The following is a 19,810-nucleotide window of genomic DNA, read 5'->3' as shown; positions in this document are numbered from 1 at the left end:
ACATGTCAAGCTATATATATATCTGATTCTGTTCTGAAGCATATGAAAAGTTTTAAAATGTCTGTTGTTAACAGAAGTCTGGGTTCCTGACACAATATTCTCAATACCCTAAGAGCACTTATATTTGAAGTAAGTGAAATTGAAAATATTTCAACAGGACAAAGATCATTTTAACCATAAGAAATAAACTGCTTCGCTGAGCGCAGCTGGATACGCCCGCAGAGGTCCAACCCTGAACAGTTGGGGCAAAATTGGACACAATATTCAAGCTTGATACAGGTCTGAATTTGGATTGTAATTAAATATTTGACATATTATAGGTTTCTGAATAAATGTAGTCGAAGAACTTGAAATTGGTTATATGAACTGAATTTATATTCAATTAAAGATTTCTTGCTGTTGTGCAATACACTATGCTGTTGCGCATTACTTAGTAAATCTGTTGTCAGACTATAAACAAATAAAATTTATAAAATTCTAAAGGGAGCTTACATCAATAGATATAAACAATTCACCAAAGTTTCATAAGAATTGCTGAAAGCATTTTGGAGTTTTTGTCTGAAAACTGGAAAATCCCCCCTTTTTTAATGAATAAAACCCCATAACTCGGAAATGTAAAATCTAAAATTAATAAAATTCTAAAGGGAGCTTACATCAACAGATATCAACAATTCATCAAAGTTTCATTAGAACTGCTGAAAGCATTTTTGAGTTATTGTCGGAAAACTGGAAAATCCTCCTTTTTTTATGAATAAAACCCTGTAACTTGGAAACGTAAAATCTAAAATTTATAAAAATCAAATGGGAGCTCATTTCAATAGATATAAACAATTAAACAAAATTTCTTGCAAGTTGGTGAAAGCATTCTTGAGTTATTGTCAGAAAACTGGAAAATCCCCCTTTTTTAATGAATAAAACCCCATAACTCGGAAATGTAATATCTAAAATTTATAAAATTCTAAAGGGAGCTTACATCAATAGATATCAACAATTCATCAAAGTTTCATGAGAACTGCTGAAAGCATTTTTGAGTTAATGTCCGAAAACTGGAAAATCCCCCTTTTTTTTATGAATAAAACCCCGTAACTTGGAAACGTAAAATCTAAAATTTATAAAAATCAAAAGGGAAATCATGTCAATAGATATAAACAATTAACCAAAATTTCTTGCAAGTTGGTGAAAGCAATCTTGAGTTATTGTCAGAAAACTGGAAAATCCCCCTTTTTTTAATGAATAAAACCCCATAACTCGGGAACACAAAATCTAAAATTTATAAAAAACGAAAGGGAGCTCACATCAATAGATATAAACAATTCACCAAAGTTTTATGCAAATTGGTTAAAGCGTTTTTGAGTTAATGTCCGACATGTGGACGACGGACGGACAGACGGACGGACGGACAGACGGACAACGGTATACCATAATACGTCCCGTAAACGGGCGTATAAAAATGGTTACACAACACATAATAATTGGATATTGCTTTTTATCGCTATTTTGTGTATTTTTCTATCTTTTTTTTGCGATAATATTTCATATCATGCTCCTCGCTTGAGATAGAAAATTATCGTCATAACTAAGGGCCCACATGCTTTTGTCAATGTAAACATCAATTTTGTCAAAGACAAAATAGTGATAAACAGATTATCAATGGTCTTTCAAACTCGAGGATTAGGTTGGTGACAATTGTGAAGCATTACTGAGTTCACCCCTGGTTGGGTTTATTTCGCTCAATCTTTAATAGTTTTCTGTGTATTGGTTATGTTGTGTGGACTATTCTTTTTCATGCTTTTTTCATCTGACAATTTCTTCAACATATGATTTTGATTTCCCTGTGATATCTTCTGCCCCTTTTTTTATCAGTTTTATACAGGGATCTTTTTTAATTGTGCCTTCCTGCCTCAGATATATTTGCCAGCTTAAGAAATCAAGTAAGCAGTACAATGGTTTTGGTCTCAATCAGTATTAATACAATAAAATATCTATAGATGTTTAAGCTTACCCTGCCTTCACTCTTCCAGTAAATGAAAAATCCATTTTCATCTACCTTAACCAAGCATTTAGGTTCCAATGTACCTGATTCCTGTAAATAGAAAATTCAGTAACAAATGGTTTCTTATAAAAATTATGCACTGTTATAAATGTTTAATAAGTTGGTTAACAAGGGTCTGGATGAAGGGCCTTCTTTTATGTATTTTATTATATTTCAGGTAATTTTTCTTTTCAAAATTTTGTTCGGCCATTATTCTCTTTTCTTTTTATTTAAGCACCCAATTATTCTCTGGGTTTTTTTTTGCCTATTTTTTTCTATTGTTGATTTTGACTGCCCATTATTCTTTATTCTTTACACCCATCCAGACCCTCGTTAATGGATATTACAGATTTTTTTTTTATAATTCTCATATGAACAATACTAGAGGCTCTCAAGAGCCTGTGTCGCTCACCTGTATTTACTGGTGCTTTGGAAATCATGTAAAATAAGGTTAAAATCATAATTAATAGTTTTAGATATTAGATATTATAATGATATCTAAGATAATAACAAAAAACTGCAAAATTTCTGTAAAATTACTAACTCGGGGGCAGCAAACCAACAACGGGTTGTCGGATTCGTCTGAAAATTCAGGGCAGATAAATCTAAATCTGATGAACATTTTTGCCACCTGTCAGATTTGCTCTAAATGCTTTAGTTTCAGAGATATAAACCAAAAAACTGCATTTTACCCCTATGTTCTATTTTTAACCAAGTCGACCATGATGGTTGAAAGGCGGGGACATCGGACAAATTTTTTTGAACTAGATACCCTAAAAATGATTATGGCCAAGTATGGTTAACTTTGTCTCAGTAGTTTCAGAGAAGAAGATTTTTGGAAAAGATTACAAAAATTTACGAAAAATTGTTAAAAATTGACTATAAAGGGCAATAACTCCTAAAGGAGTCGACTGACAATTTTGGTCATGACGACTTATTTGTAGATCTTACTTTGCTGAACATTATTGCTGTTTACAGTTTATCTCTATCTATAATAATATTCAAGATAATAACCAATAAAACTGGGGCGCAGCTTGATACAACCGCCGAGGTCGAACCCTGAACAGTTGGGTCAAGTATGGACACAACATTCAAGCTTGATACAGCACTGAATTTGGACTGTAATCAAATATTTGACACAGCATAGGTTTCTGACACAGAATGAATGTGGTCTAAGAACTTAAATTTTTTTAATTTACCTATTCAAACCATATCATTATTATTTGCTTTTATATATAAATCAGAAATAACCAATTTAAAAAGGAAAAAAAAATCCCCTACAAATTTTTTGAACCCCCTTATGATTCATCACCCCCAAACTCTATCCCAGCCTTCCCTTTGTGGCATGGTACCTTGCAGTACAATTTCAGAGAGATCCATACACTTGAACACAAGTTATTGTCTGGAAACTAGAAAAATGCTTGTTTTTTGGCCCCTTTTTGGCCCCTAATTCCTAAACGTTTAGGGCAATTACCCCCAAACTCAAACCCAGCTTTCACTTTGTGATATGGAACCTTGCAGTACAATTTCATAAAAGATCCATACACTTACACACAAGTTATTGTCCTGAAACTAGAAAAATGCTTGTTTTTTTGCCCCTTTATGGCCCCTAATTCCTAAAATTTTGAGGGAATTACCCCCAAAATCAATCCCAGCCTTCCCTTTTTGGTATAGTACCTTGCAGTACAATTTCAGAGAGATCCATACACTTGAACTCAAGTTGTTGTCTGGAAACTAGAAAAATGCTTATTTTTGGCCTCTTTTTGGCCCCTTATTCCTAAACTTTTTGGGCAATTACCCCCAAACTCAATTCCAGCTTTCCCTTTGTGATATGGAACCTTGTAGTACAATTTCATAAAGATCAATACACTTACACACAAGTTATTGTCATGAAACTAGAAAAATGCTTGTTTTTGCCCCTTTATGGCCCCTAATTCCTAAAATTTTAAGGAAATTACCCCCAAAATCAATCCCAGCATTCCCTTTGTGATATGGAACCTTGTGGTACAATGTCAGAGAGATTCATACACTTAGACACAAGTTATTGTCATGAAACTAGAAAAATGCTTGTTTTTTGCCCCTTTTTGGCCCCTAATTCCTAAAATTTGGAGGCAATTACCCCCAAAATCAATCCCAGCATTCCCTTTGTGAAATGGAACCTTGTGGTACAATGTCAGAGAGATCCATACATTAACACACAAGTTATGTCTGGAAGTTACAAAAATGCTTATTTTTGGCCCCTTTTTGGCCCCTAAAAATCAATCCCAAAATCAATCCCCACCCTCCTTTTGTAGTATTGAACCTTGTGGTAAAATTTCATAGAGATCCATTTACTTAAACTAAAGTTAGAGTGCGAAAACCAATGTGTCTTCGGACAACGACGACAACGCCGGACGACGACGACGCCAACGTCATACCAATATACAACCGCAAAATTTCCTTAAAATTACCAATTCAGGGGCAGCAACCAAACAACAGGTTATCAGATTTGTCTGAAAACTTCAGGGTAGATAGATCTTGACCTGATTATCAGTTTTACCCATGTCAAATTTACTCTAAATGCTTTGGTTTCAGAGATATAAGCCAAAATCTACATTTTACCCCTATGTTCTATTTTGAGCCATGGCGGCCATCTTGGTTGGTTGGCGGGGTCATTGGACACATTTTTAAAACTAGATACCCTAATGATGATTGTGGCCAAGTTTGGTTAAATTTGGCTCAGTGGTTTCAGAGGAGAAGATTTTTGTAAAAAGCTAACGACGACAGACGACAAGTTATGAGAAAAGCTCACTTGGCCCTTCGGGCCAGGTGAGCTAAAAAATGTAGATATTTATTTTTTATTTTCATCAACCTTAAAAATAGATAATTAAAAATAAGGGAATTGTCTGTAATAAGACACAAACAAAATTTATTCAGGCAATTTGAGAATGTAGGTGATGATTTTAATAATACAGAACTGCATTGTACATCTTTAAGAGGACTGTTGTTATCTTACAAATGGACTTGCTGTATCATTGGCGTATATATTGTGCCCTACATCTCCCTTAACTTAGTTCATATTAAATGCAAAATAATAAAATAACTTGAGCATAAAATGATCTTTGTATTGACAATTTTTTTAATATTCCACAACATCATTTTATGTGTATAGTTGCAGAAATTTCTTATACTATACACATAAAATGATGTTGTGAATTATTAAAATAAACTGCTTCGCTGAGCGCAGCAGGATACGCCCGCAGAGGTCCAACCCTGAACAGTTGGGGCAAAAATGGACACAATATTCAAGCTTGATACAGGTCTGAATTTGGATTGTATTAAATATTTGACATATTATAGGTTTCTGAATAAATGTAGTCAAAGAACTTGAAATTGGTTATATGAATTGAATTTATATTCAATTAAAGTTTTCTTGCTGTTGTGCAATACACTGTGCTGTTGCACAATACTTAGTAAATCTGTTGTCAGACTATAAACAATTAAAGTTCAATTAATTCTCAATGTCATATTAGAAATTTATGAAAATGTAAAGGGAGCTTACATCAATAGATATAAATAATTCACCAAAGTTTCATGAGAATTGCTGACAGCATTTTTGAGTTATTGTCCGAAAACTGGAAATCCCCCCTTTCTTAATGAATAAAACCCCATAACTCAGAAATGTAAAATTTAAAATTAATAAAATTCTAAAGGGAGCTTACATCAACAGATATCAACAATTCATCAAAGTTTCATAAGAACTGCTGAAAGCATTTTTGATTTTTTGTCCGAAAACTGGAAAATCCCCCTTTTTTTTATGAATAAAACCCTGTAACTCGGAAACGTAAAATCTAAAATATATAAAAATCGAAAGGGAGCTCATGTCAATAGATATAAACAATTTCTTGCAAGTTGGTGAAAGCATTCTTGAGTTATTGTCCGAAAACTGGAAAATCCTCCTTTTTTTAATGAATAAAACCCCATAACTCGGAAACGTAAAATCTAAAATTTATAAAAAAGAAACGGAGCTCACGTCAATAGATATAAACAATTCACCAAAGTTTTATGCAAATTGGTTAAAGCGTTTTTGAGTTAATGTACGACATGTTGACGATGGACGGACAGAGGTATACCATAACACATCCCGTAAACGGGCATATAAAAATTGTCAAAATTGGTGCATGAAATATTATTCCATGCATGGAAAAACTTAACATAAGTCCCTCAAACATAAAAGAACAGCAATGTCCCCCATGTTGCAAAGATTTTATCATGTTACTTGTCCAAGGGCATTTAACTAAATAAAATACATAAAAATCTTTCAAACTTTTTATAAATATTGCAGAAAAATGTAGGCTTCAGAGTGCTTAAAATGCAATTTTCCATGATTAATATTTCGAAGGGCATAACTCTTTTAAAAACAATTGATTGGCATTGATTTTCCAACTTGTCCAAGACATGGCTGTACTAACCCTTGATATAAATTTTATAAATATCTAGCAAGAACTGAACAGGAGAGAACGCTTACAAGGCCCGAGGAACGCCCTTATTTCTATATCCCCTGCACCTCATCACGCGGACGACAATATAATACAGACCTCTTACTAAATGAAAGGAGGAAGTTAATTTGTTATATTTTACATGTTTATAAATGTGTCTTTCCTATTTATGAATTTCATTTGCTTTCTCATATAACTTAAAGTTTGTTTCAAGAAATATAAGCCTGTTTTAGGTTTAAACACCCTAATATAATTATCATATGAGAGTAATCTAAGTCCTGTCTCTTTGTAAATGAAAGTATAGCAGTTAATTTGTTTTTTCTATGGTTTCTCTTACCAACTAAAGGGCTAATTCTTTCACACAATAAATTTCAAAATATGATATAATCAGACATTTAACAAAGCAAACAAAAATAGCAATATTTATATCATGTGAACCTATATATGTTTTAAAGGTCATGCTTCCTCAATGGTAATGATTAGAACTCATCAACTCTAGAAAAGTATGTTGTCACTTGAAACATTTAAGATTTGTTATATTTGTAATATTACTGTATATTCAATTGACACTTTAAAATGTCATATTTCATAACATATTTAGAAGTGATTTTAGCATGTACAAAATATTTATTCCCATCTAATAATAAATTAACCGACTATCTGTTATTATGGAAACTGAATCACGCAATTAAAGGGAGTTTTTATCACACCTTTGACAAAGTACTGGAAGTAGAATCTATACAAATTTCCCCTGTTATACCATTATCTTGTTATCCCTAATTAAATCTGCATAGAACATATTTCTTTATTTTGTAATACATGCTTCCTTTCCTTGAAAGAAAAATTTGAATAATCTGACTTATTCAGCTGTACATTCAATGAAATATTCCCAAAAGATATGGACTGTGTAGAAAATCAATACAATTAAGTGTAAGAAACATGACAACAAAAGCACCATTTACGTAGTAAAACAGGTTTTCAATTATATATGATCATATTCTTAAACTACCCATGTGAGATTAAAAGAAAAACCACCACAATTCTTACCGCAGTTCTTTTCAAAACCAAAATAACTTTAATTACCAAGATATTGTCTGTTGTTCATATAAATTGTTTAATAATCATGTGACTGGAATAGAGACTTAAGTGGTCATTAGTTTCACCATTTTTCAATGTCACATTTGATAAAGGAGATGTAAAAATATATTGAAAACTCCATAATTCATTCAAAGGAAGGCTGTCAAGTCTACCTTCTGTCTATAATCAATTTTTACAGACCAAGTAACAGTCATTTGGGGAATAATGGGTCTTCATATTGAACCAGGTTACTGGAGTGTCTGAATAAAAAAATACATTGTTTCTGGACATTTCATCTATCAGTTTCAACAAAGTGCATCTTTACCCGAGATTTATACTTAATTGAACTAAAACATATGCATGGTATAGCTTGCAGACTATTTCAAATTATTTACTAGAGACACATCTTGCGCGTTGCTGTCATATTTATATCTCACAAGATTGCATAGATCGGAGCATGATAACAAGAGGCTCACCTGGGCCTGTTTCTCTCACCTGCATTATTTAATTTGAACCTAGCTCCTGTATTATTCAAGATATAATGTAACTGCCAGAAACTGCAAAAATTGGTCAAAATAGATATTTCAGGGGCAAAAACTCCAAAATGGGTGGCTGGATTTTCTCGGATTTTCAGGAAAAATACATCTTGTTGTGCTAATCATTTTTACAATTTACACTTTTAACCTAGCTCCTAAAGTATTAAAGATAACAGTCAAAAACTGTGAAATTTGATAAAAACTTATATTTCCAGGGCAATAACTCCATATAACAAACAAATGTAGGGTCAGACCTTGTTGTGCTGACCATTTTTTTCCCTTTGGTGGTTAATTTGTAATTGCTATATAGTTTCAAGATATTAGCAAAAACTTGGCAGTTTGACCTCTATGTTATATTTTGAGCCAAGGTGGCCATGTTGGTTGATAAACTGGGACCAAAATCACAAATTTTTTTGTGGACATTCTAGAGATAAAGCACAAACTCTTAAGATTAAATCCATTGTGCATTTTAAGAAGAGAAGATTTATATAAAGATGAAAATTTGATTGTTTCTTGTTGAATCTTACCTCATCCCAGCGATCAAATATAGCACCATTTTGTAAATATTCTGGCACTGGAATCTGCCACTGGAACTCAAATTGCTTGGCCATCAAGACCTCCCACAGATAACATCACATCTGAAATGGTCAAGAAAATTCTACATACTGCAAATACAAAGAACTTTCTCATTCAGTTTATTGTTCAAAATTTATTTAAATTACATAAACATAAATTCACCATGTTACATTGTATGTTTATTTTGGAAGTCAATTCTTATATAACCTTGTTAAAAAAACATATCTGTAACTTAGAACTTCAGTTTTCAACTAATTGCCAATTACAAACCAACACAATAAACTCATAACTCTCAACTATCTGTAAACAGAATACAATATCTTGAACATTTTATATCTTAAAATACATCTCCTGTACTTTCTCTTGATGACAAGTCTATATTTAATTAGGTCTTTCCACCTTTCCGTGGAAAGACCTATTGGTTTTCTTCTGATTATTTTTTTTTTCTTCCGCCTAATTTTTTTCTTGCAGTGTATTTTTGTTTCAAAAGATGTCGCTTAGTTTTTTGGTATATGATATCATACAGTCTATACGCTTTTGAAACTGACCCTGTTTAACCGAACACTTTTCTTTGTAAGAGTTATCTCCCCAAACACTGTTTTTCTTGTTATGAGATCTCCTCCGCAACCGTAAAAGAAAGCGACAAATTTATTTTTCCAAATTGCTCGTTATATCCTCAGGATGTTAGGTTTTATTTAGACCGAAGCTTTACGAAGACTCCATATGAGAGTTATTTCCCCTTTTGTATTTGATATATGTGAAATGTATTTGTAACTGGAAAACCATAAGTGATAGAGGCCTAGGGTCTTTTGATTTGAGGTCCTTGGTCCATAAAAATGAAAATGAGGTCAAGGTCAAGGTCATGTTCAAAATTTTGATTTTGGCTTATCACTAATTTTCAGAAATCTTATAAGATATCGACATAATATTTTACAGAATTGTTAGTTGCGATATGTCGTAACAGGTAAATATGAATTGAAAGCGTTCAGAGACATTTAATGGGAGTTTTCTCCCCTATCATATTTAAAATTACACGTATGATGATATAACTCATTTATCATATATAATTAAGACCTAGGGTCTTTTGATTTGAGGTCTTTGGTTTATGACCTTGAAATTGAGCTCAAGGTCATAGGTAAATTAAACGTTCTAGATTTTGACCTTTGCTTTTACCTCATAAGTATACATGATAAAGCCATGGGACTTTTTGCATTAGGTTGCAAGACATTTGAACTTGAAAAGTCAATCCGGAAGTGACCTTTTGTAAACCGGAAGTAGCTATTTTTTGTATTAAATTAATGTAAAAGTATATAGAACCATATATTTTTGGAATCAGTGTCAAGTTAACTATCAAACAATACCAGAAGTGACATTTTTCAAACCGGAAGTAAAAAAATATCTCCCTTATTTATATCTTTTTGTATAGAAACCATATATTTTTGGAATCAGCGTACAATAAGCTGTCATTTGACTCTGGAATTGACATTTAAAACCAAATTTTAATATTTCATATCAAAAAAGATCCTTACTGGTGGAAAGACCTTCAATTGTTCTCTGAACAATTGGTTTTTAATTTTGATAAAATTTCTTTTAATATTCCCATGCAAGTAATCATAGTTTATTCAGTATCTATAAATCTTACAATGTCTTAGTAAGAATTCCTGATGACAGCTGACAGAATAGGGTTTGATAGGAAATTCGATATTTGACGCTATGTGACGTCAATGCTCAGTGATCAACATCTGCTCAGCAAGTAACAGATCAATTTATAAAACATCATTCATAACTTTTAAAGTTTCATTAAAAATCAAATCATCTAAATAAAGCCATCATTTCTTCTTTTATAATGATTTTAAATTAATATATCATGATATTTATTGAATTTCTAATGCTAATTTTTTAGAATAAAATCCCCCAGTTGCATTATTAGGCTAATCATTTAAGGAAATTTGCATTTGATTATTGTCAAATTTATTGTTAAATTTTTCAATATCTATGCTACAATTCCAGAGTAAATAAAAGCTTTAATGAGTAAATTTTGCTGATATAAATCAATCGATATTGAATTTGGTTAATATGTTTTTCCTCAGTAGCTTTCGAAGTTTGCTTTGTATATTTATGATGTAATTAAAATGCAATTTCTAACACAACCAACTTCACAAAGGTAAAATTTACTTTAATATGACAGGATTCTAAGTCAATTGTGGCAGTGAGACACATTAACAGTAAGAGAGTCAATTGGTCCAAGTGTTAGCTAGCCCAAAAGTCTGAGAGTCTGAAGGTCTGCTAGTCCAAAAAATTGTTGGTCCAAATATTCTGTACTCAAACACTCTGTTTTAAATATAAATAAGGATTACGAAAATAACAAAATGCCCAGTTTGATTAAACCAAAAATGTGAATCAACAATGAGCAAATACATGCACCATTTAGTCACCAAGTGTTACCTATGAAATAAGCTTTACATCACATTATTGCAGTATTAAGTACAATGACCATGTCTTTTGGTTTGTATGTCATTGAAAGTTACCCCCATCTTAGTTTGTTCCTATTTTAAAATACTTGACATCATCACCACAGTTCTTACTAAGGCTAGTCCATGAGTCATCATTTTCAAAACTGGTAAGTCCAAAGATGCATCAAGATTATAAAATGTTGTATCAATTGAGCAAGTCATCATTTTATATCAAAAGTTTAAAAAAATTATCTAAATTTGATGTCATTTCCTTGCTCTTTTTTGTCATGGTGACTAAAATAATAACTTCTATAGCAATAGAATTTCATTTTCTCACTGTTGGACTCGCCATAGCCAAAAATGATGAGTCCCTGGACTCTCCTTCAAAATTCCATAGTGAGAACCCTGATCACCACTTTATTTAATTAATTAACAATAGTATTTGAAGATGCACTGTTTTTGTGCTATTTGAAAAAAAGGCAATACCTGGCAGGAATTTACATCTGAAGATACGATAAGTGTTTAGCTAAAACAAGAGATCAAAACACTTCAAGTAATGAAAGATTCTTAATGCCAGATGGAAAAACAAGCTAGTAGAAAAGCCTAAATACTTAATTAAACATATCTATTGTTTAATGTCTAAAGTTAAACTACTCTTTCCACAATCTGATCAAGAAAATTAAGCTTGAATCCAGTAATCCAAAAAGAAGCAATCAGGTCTGTCATTTGTCTGTTTTATTTAATTTCATTCTATATTTAAGTATTTTAAACAATCAGTAACTGTGTTAGTATCCTCAAGCATCAGATCAAGATAGGTTCTTTGAAAAATCATAACATAAAACAAAGGTTATTACTGTGATTGTATTTGAGAAGATGAGGTTCAAATAGGGGTTGGTTTGTTTTTACTTTTGTTGAAATTCTCTTTAAATTTTGATATTTTCTAAAACTTGAATTTTTAGTAATAAATTAGCCAAATTGACTCTATTTGAAAGTTATGATAAACGTAAATGTGCAAAAAATTAAATTACATACAAGCAGTATTGTTCAATTTCAGAAGTTGAGTAATGAATTCCATTATGATAAAATCAAAATATGTGATTGTCCCAAAGTGCAAAAATTTTACACACCAAAGTTCAACTCCTACTGTTTTGGTGAAAACTGCTAAAATATCCTGACTTACTGTATCTTGGTCAACTCAAGACAGCTGTATCTACAGTGACTGCTGTGTTTTTTTTTTTATTGATTTGAAGACATTAATAAACCACTATGACTACAGCCCTACACTATAGGTAAATGGTAAACCACTATGACTACAGCCCTACACTATAGGTAAATGGTAAACCACTATGACTACAGCCATACACTATAGGTAAATGGTAAACCACTATGACTACAGCCCTACACTGTAGGTAAATTGTAAACCATTATGACTACCTGCCTGCAATATAGGTAAAAGGTAAACCACTATGACTACATGTCTACACTATAGGTACCTGGTTAACTATACAGGTAACTATAGGCCTGCGGTGTATGTAAATGGTAAACCACTATGACTTCAGCCATACACTATAGGTAAATGATAGACCACTATGACTACAGCCCTATACTGTAGGTAAATGGTAAACAACTATGACTACATGCATATACTTTAGGTAAATGGTAAACCTCTTTAACTATAGGCCTAGGGTGTAGTACATGTACAGCCCTGTGATCAGTTTCACAAAAAATCTTACGACTAAGTTGATCCTAAGTATACCGAATTGTTCATGACTTATGACCAACTTTAATTGGAAGATTTTGTTTGAAACTGATCACTGAAGTATAGGTAAATCGTAGTAAAACCACAATCATCCACAATGACTACCCATCTACAGTGTAGGTTAAAAGTAAACTTCTATGACAAAAGTCTATAACCACTATGAATTCATCCATACACAATGTAGGTAAATGGTAAACCACTATGACTGTTGTGGTCCTATATTACATGTATATACTGTTATAGGGTCAATGGTAAACCACTATGACTGTTGTGGTCCTATATTATACACTGTTATAGGGTCAATGGTAAACCACTATGACTGTTGTGGTCCTACATTATACACTGTTATAGGGTCAATGGTAAACCACTATGACTGTTGTGGTCCTACACTATACACTGTTATAGGGTAAATGGTAAACCACTATGACTGATATAGGGTCAATGATAAACCACTATGACTGTTGTGGTCCTATATTATACACTGTTATAGGGTCAATGGTAAACCACTATGACTGTTGTGGTCCTACATTATACACTGTTATAGGGTCAATGGTAAACCACTATGACTGTTGTGGTCCTATATTATACACTGTTATAGGGTCAATGGTAAACATCTATGACTGTTGTGGTCCTACATTATACACCTATAGTGTAGGTTAATAGTAAACTTCTATGACAAAAGTCTATAACCACTATGAATTCATCCATACACAATGTAGGTAAATGGTAAACCACTATGACTGTTGTGGTCCTATATTACATATATATACTGTTATAGGGTCAATGGTAAACCACTATGACTGTTGTGGTCCTATATTATACACTGTTATAGGGTCAATGGTAAACCACTATGACTGTTGTGGTCCTACATTATACACTGTTATAGGGTCAATGGTAAACCACTATGACTGTTGTGGTCCTACATTATACATGACTGTTGTGGTCCTACATTATACACTGTTATAGGGTCAATGGTAAACCACTATGACTGTTGTGGTCCTATATTATACACTGTTATAGGGTCAATGGTAAACCACTATGACTGGTGTAGTCCTACATTATACATGACTGTTGTGGTCCTACATTATACACTGTTATAGGGTCAATGGTAAACCACTATGACTGTTGTGGTCCTACATTATACTCTGTTATAGGGTCAATGGTAAACCACTATGACTGTTGTGGTCCTACATTATACATGACTGTTGTGGTCCTACATTATACACTGTTATAGGGTCAATGGTAAACCACTATGACTGTTATAGGGTCAATGGTAAACCACTATGACTGTTGTGGTCCTATATTATACACTGTTATAGGGTCAATAGTAAACCACTATGACTGTTGTGGTCCTACATTATACATGACTGTTGTGGTCCTACATTATACACTGTTATAGGGTCAATGGTAAACCACTATGACTGTTATAGGGTCAATGGTAAACCACTATGACTGTTGTGGTCCTACATTATACACTGTTATAGGGTCAATGGTAAACCACTATGACTGTTGTGGTCCTATATTATACACTGTTATAGGGTCAATGGTAAACCACTATGACTGTTATGGTCCTATATAATACACTGTTATAGTGGTCAATGGTAAACCACTATGACTGTTGTGGTCCTATATTATACACTATTAAAGGGTCAATGGTAAACAACTACAAATAAAATGATTTTATGATTTTACGCAGTTAGGTAAATGGGGAACAATTATTACAGCCTCTGGTAAATGGTGACACAACATAAATTAAAGATAGCAGTTTGATCAATTTCATATTTTTCTACTTCTGATATTAAATGACAAAATTTAAAAGTGTTTCAGTAATTTATTTATTTATTTTTTTTGTCTATACATTTTTTTAAATTTTGGTTGAAACAGATATTTGTCTTTCTTCCAATAAAAAATGTTTACTTTCAATTATAATGCTCCAAAAATGACATTGTTTTTAAATTTGATTGTCAAATATATTAGCAACATGTAGTTTATTTCAACATTGTTGACAAATTGTTGAAGTTTCCTACTGTTTCTATTGGGTACTGAGTTACTACTGACCTTTAGATCTGAGTTAAAAGACCTTTCAATCGCTGTATTTATTATATTGTGGTGTGCAAACAAAATAAACAAAATAAATCTTGTTCAAATTATCCTTTGCCTTAATTAACAAAAAAATTAATGCTACCAGTTTTTGGTAATGTTTTCAAAAATGTAAACTAGGTTTATGTACATTGGCATATTTGCATTTCACTTTAATACAGATAGCAGCTTTCAGTCAGTTTAAAAATATATTGAATAGAAATCTATGACCACATGCACTATATTTTTGATATGTAACTATATAGTATGATTAGTGATAAGTAAAGCAGTCTTATTACCAACAGATGGAAAAATATACAATACAGATCTCCTAGTTACGTAAATAACATAGGAATTTTCTAAATTTATACTGTATTGGTACCAACAGAAAACGCTAATCAAAGCATGCTAAAACTTTCATAACTAGTTATCATGTTAATCATCACATTAATACAGTATAACTGTATAATGAAAATCTCATCTTGGAAGTCAATCACTTACTTAATCACTGCTTTGATAATCAGGCTAGGATGCTACCAATTTTATCTCACTGGAAATAACAATATGTCCAAGAACTAACATTCAAATATATCCAAGAACTAACATTCATCTGATACTATCCTCAAATAATCTAAAAGTAATAACATTCACATCTGACACTATCCTTAACAATCTAAAAGTATTAACCAATAGAGGTCATCATGGTGATGTCCCGTATTACTAGCATAAGAAAGTATAAAGGGTTTATATCACACTTCAAGTGTTTTACAAGTATTTATATACAAAGATATAATTGTTTTTCTACTACTTGCAAGTGTTGTTATAATTTATGGGAATTATCTATCATAGGGAAACTGCCAGGCATGTATAATACACTTCAGAACTTAATAAGAGACAATTAAAGATTAAAGTATATGATTTAGGACCACCTGTCTTGACCTCCATATTAAAAGCTGGAAAATAAAATGTGCTGAGCAGTCATGTATACCTGTACATATCCCTATTTATCTACCCTTAACATTGTACAATGTACAGAATGGGGCAGAATTCAGCAAGGAGGTTCACTGTTAGCTGCAACATTTTAGGTTACAATCAACCATTAAATATTATGGGCATAACCATTTTAAGAAGATAACATGGTATTCAGAATTAAGAGTATGGCTAATCCTGATTGGTCGATATGTGCACCCGTTATTTTTTATTATTAGAGACTTCGTGCACTCTGCATTATACCAAAGGCAAAAAAATATATTTTCCGTAGCCCTAACAGAACTTAGATGTCTTTTCAACACTAGGATGAGACATGTATTTTTAAGTGCAAAATTGATAGGCAATAGAGATAACTACAAATTATGTTAAGAAAAGCAATGGGAACCTATATTTTTTGGACCAAAAAATACTGTCCGAATAATTTTCTTTAATTCTAGCAAGTTTTTGTTAAAAAAATCAACTTTCTAAAGTCTGTATCTCGAAAAAGGCTATCATTGTCGCCTATGGGGAAATTAATTGTTTATTGCAATCTATAGATATAGATCTCATGCCGAGTCATGGTGGGGTTTCTACTTATTTTCAAGAGCACATCACTTGCCAGACCAGCAAGAGCTAAATTTTCAAATCATAAACAATAAATGGTTTAAATTTGTATAACAATTTTAGCAACAACAAAAAATTGTTGAAAATAAGAGATGAAATAAAAGGGGACGCTGAACAACTCTAGACTTTTAGACTATATTTTTGGTTTTGCTTGTCACTCCCCCTACACACTTTTCAGTCTACTCCTATGCCAATGTATTTTCCATTTCCCATTCAATCTTATTTAGAATGTTTAGTATGAAGACTTTTACTGTTGTCAATATTCACACTGTAAATGACAGCCATCAACTTTACAGTGTTTTTGGACAAAAGAGAAGGTATGATAAGGTCAATTGTTTGGCCCCTTGAGTTTGAAAATCAATAAGGATCATCTATACTATTAAATGAGAAGACCTCATTTTGTTTGTCGCTTCTCTTCCTTCCACATTAAATCAATCATCATGCTTTTATGTCCTATAGGTACCATGCATAGTCGCATTTGTCATCCTCGCTTGTAGATATTTCGTTTGGTTTTTTTTGGGAGAAAAACGAAAATAAAGACGTCTGGATATTGTTTCCGTCCTTGGACTGACTTTTAAGTCATAGATAAGACTTCCGTTTAGGACTTAAACTTACACATTATTTTCGTAGGAGACAGGACAATTATTTTTGAATTTTTCTGTATACTATGAACAAACATACGGTGTATTTGCTATTTGCTATCAATTCCAAATTTAATTCCATGGATTGATAATAAATACCAAATAAACTGTATTTATATAGTATATGTTATTATGTATGTTCATAGTGTACAGAAAAAAAACGCTAATATAATTGAAATTAACAGAAAACAACAAAAAAATAACGGACTTTGGAAAAAGGGGGAGGGCTAAAAAAATTGTACTGTCCCCAAGTACCTTTGTCTTTTGATAACTTTCCTGAAATACTTCAGTCATAAAATCTTTTACAAAAATTCATCCTACAACAGTTTGCATACTTTCAACAACGCTCTAAATGCCCGCGATTTCGCAGGTGTGTTCTAGTAAATTTATAAAATAGCAGGCTTAAGACGTTCAAAAGACTTAGTCACTCAGAAATAAGTATTTTTATTTTTGAATTATGTTTCACATATTTGCTTTAGTGTTTCAAACTTCTTACATGCAAGCAAAACTGCAAAACCTGTCAAAAAAGTCTCATCTTGTCATTAATATTTAAATATGAGCCATGTACATCAAAACATATTTTGCTATATACAATGATTATGTATGTCTTATACAAAGATCATCATGTGGGTAAAATATTTGTTTGGTCTGGCCTTGGTTCTTAAATTTTAATTTCTGCCAAAACCATGTTAAAAATTGCCATTTCAGGGCAAAAATGTCAATTTCAATACATGTACATGTATGAAGCCATACAATGTAGTGGCATTTCAACTGACGTTTTTGTTTATTTGATGTCCAGATAATATCATTCTGTTCATTTATAGACATATAGTGTGTGATAGATTTACGAAATGACTATAATCATGACAAGAAAACAACGCCACCTATGTCACAGTTTGTTAGCTTTTTTGCTTTCCTCAAGGATGTTTATTATTTGTACATCCTTGCTTTGCTTAATAACCACACAAAGACAGTTTTCCGTTTCATGAAGTAACTTCATTTATAATTATGTTTAATAAACAAATACTGATTTTATAATCGTACACGCTTTCTCAGTTTCTGCGAATGATTTTAATGAGTATAGGATATCCCTGCTTCTATGAAGTGTGGAATTCCCACCATGACGTCACTACATGTAGGTTGGATATATTTGGAATATTTCATAATACTGATTTTCCGGATTGTAAAAGAAACGTAAATAGTGAAAGGGAGAGCTCGAGATACTATAATTTCACAAGAAACAGAAGGGAAATGTGTAACACAGTGTTTAAAGTCGATCTGTTTATTTGTTTATCTCCTTCTCATCAAATCAGTATGAAATTTTGAGGTGTTTAAAACTATAAAATACAAAATGGTTGATGTGAGAGGCATGGAAAGTAGAACGTCTGACCAGTCATATAGGGAATTGAAGTCAAGACAAGACTGATTTTTGTGCATAAAAAGTCAATTTGATCATTTTTAGGCCAGATTTGTCTACCTCATAAATCTTGTTAGGCACTATATGTATAACATAATTTCTAAAGGATTTCAGTATTTCGTTTTATTCATACAATGTATTTCAACTTCTTGCTAGAAAATATATTGCATAATCATGATAATAGCAAATACATATTCTATCACCAAAAAAATAATTTAACAAGGGTTGTGCTTGTGAAAATAATAGATACTGTTTAAAATAATTTTTAGAAAAAAAATAATAAACAATTTTTCACAATGTTGTTGCACTTTTGATCAAAATAACAAATATTGGGTACCGTCTAATGGTGACCACACCTATCAGAGTATGATTACCAACTAGGGATTTTCTTGACTAGCTAAACTGAACCATAAAGTCTTATAATGGGGAAATTTGTACTAAATTAATAACTGATATTTAATTGTTCTTTCTTCCAATGGTCTGACGATTTCAAGTACTTACTGGCCTGTCATAATGAAAGTTAACGATTGTTTTTGAGGCAAAGGTACAGAACTGCTTATTGATTTTCATAAATAAAAATGATATGGCACTGAAGAGGAATGGTTTTATGGTGACACAGGATTATTTTCATTTTCATAATCTTACTCTTAATCATTGAAAACAAGGAATGAGCTGTAAAATTGACAGCAAGCCAGGTTTTCGGTATTTTGAAAGGTGCTTTCAGGTTTTTTCCAATCTATCAAGGACAATAACTACTGAAAGTGCAAAATGAAAATTGTCAATATCAAACTTGACCACCATTTTGTAATCAGTAACAGCATATTAAAATCTTAAACCATTGGTTGAATGGTTCATAATTGTACAGAAACTACAAAAAGAGCAAGTTTTAAATTAATCAAGACTCATAACTCCAGGATGGCAAAAGTGAAAATTGCAATAGTGAAAATCATCAATATTTGAATTTTACCTCCATTTTTTCACCAGTAACAACATATTAAAATTTTAATAGCATTAACTGGTCCAGTGGTTCATAAGAAATTGACATAAAGTGCCTGTTTCCAATAGATCAAGGACCATAAAAGTGCAAATCATCCATATCAAACATAGATGTAACCTCCATGTTGTCATCAATAACAACATATCATAATTTGAAAACCATTGGTATAAGG

General features: G+C 32.1%; 1 protein-coding gene and 1 long non-coding RNA gene across 5 annotated transcripts in view; one reads left to right on the top strand and one right to left on the bottom strand.

The window, feature by feature from the left end:
• Nucleotides 1–19,810, bottom strand: part of LOC127738172 (1-phosphatidylinositol 4,5-bisphosphate phosphodiesterase beta-4-like) — a 130,554-nt gene that overhangs the window by 107,147 nt on the left and 3,597 nt on the right. For 2 of the 4 annotated variants that reach the window (XM_052249317.1, XM_052249320.1), the window contains exons 1-3: nucleotides 15,492–15,514; nucleotides 8,651–8,761; nucleotides 2,003–2,083 (exon numbers count right to left, since the gene is read on the bottom strand). In XM_052249317.1, the coding sequence (XP_052105277.1) occupies nucleotides 2,003–2,083; nucleotides 8,651–8,734 (165 nt within the window). In that variant the 5' untranslated portion in view covers nucleotides 8,735–8,761; nucleotides 15,492–15,514. Of the gene's footprint in view, nucleotides 1–2,002; nucleotides 2,084–8,650; nucleotides 8,762–15,491; nucleotides 15,516–19,810 lie in introns of those variants that run through there. The other 2 variants (XM_052249319.1, XM_052249318.1) reach the window with 2 other exon arrangements.
• Nucleotides 184–5,397, top strand: LOC127738191 (uncharacterized). Its single transcript, XR_007999955.1, has 2 exons — nucleotides 184–224; nucleotides 5,277–5,397. It is a non-coding gene; the product is annotated as an uncharacterized LOC127738191 (long non-coding RNA).

The sequence above is a fragment of the Mytilus californianus genome, unplaced genomic scaffold (assembly GCF_021869535.1).
Source record: "Mytilus californianus isolate M0D057914Y unplaced genomic scaffold, xbMytCali1.0.p SCAF_4, whole genome shotgun sequence".
Lineage (NCBI taxonomy): Eukaryota > Metazoa > Mollusca > Bivalvia > Mytilida > Mytilidae > Mytilus > Mytilus californianus.
Note: the sequence above shows the minus strand (reverse complement) of the source record. Positions and strands in the feature narration are given on the sequence as shown.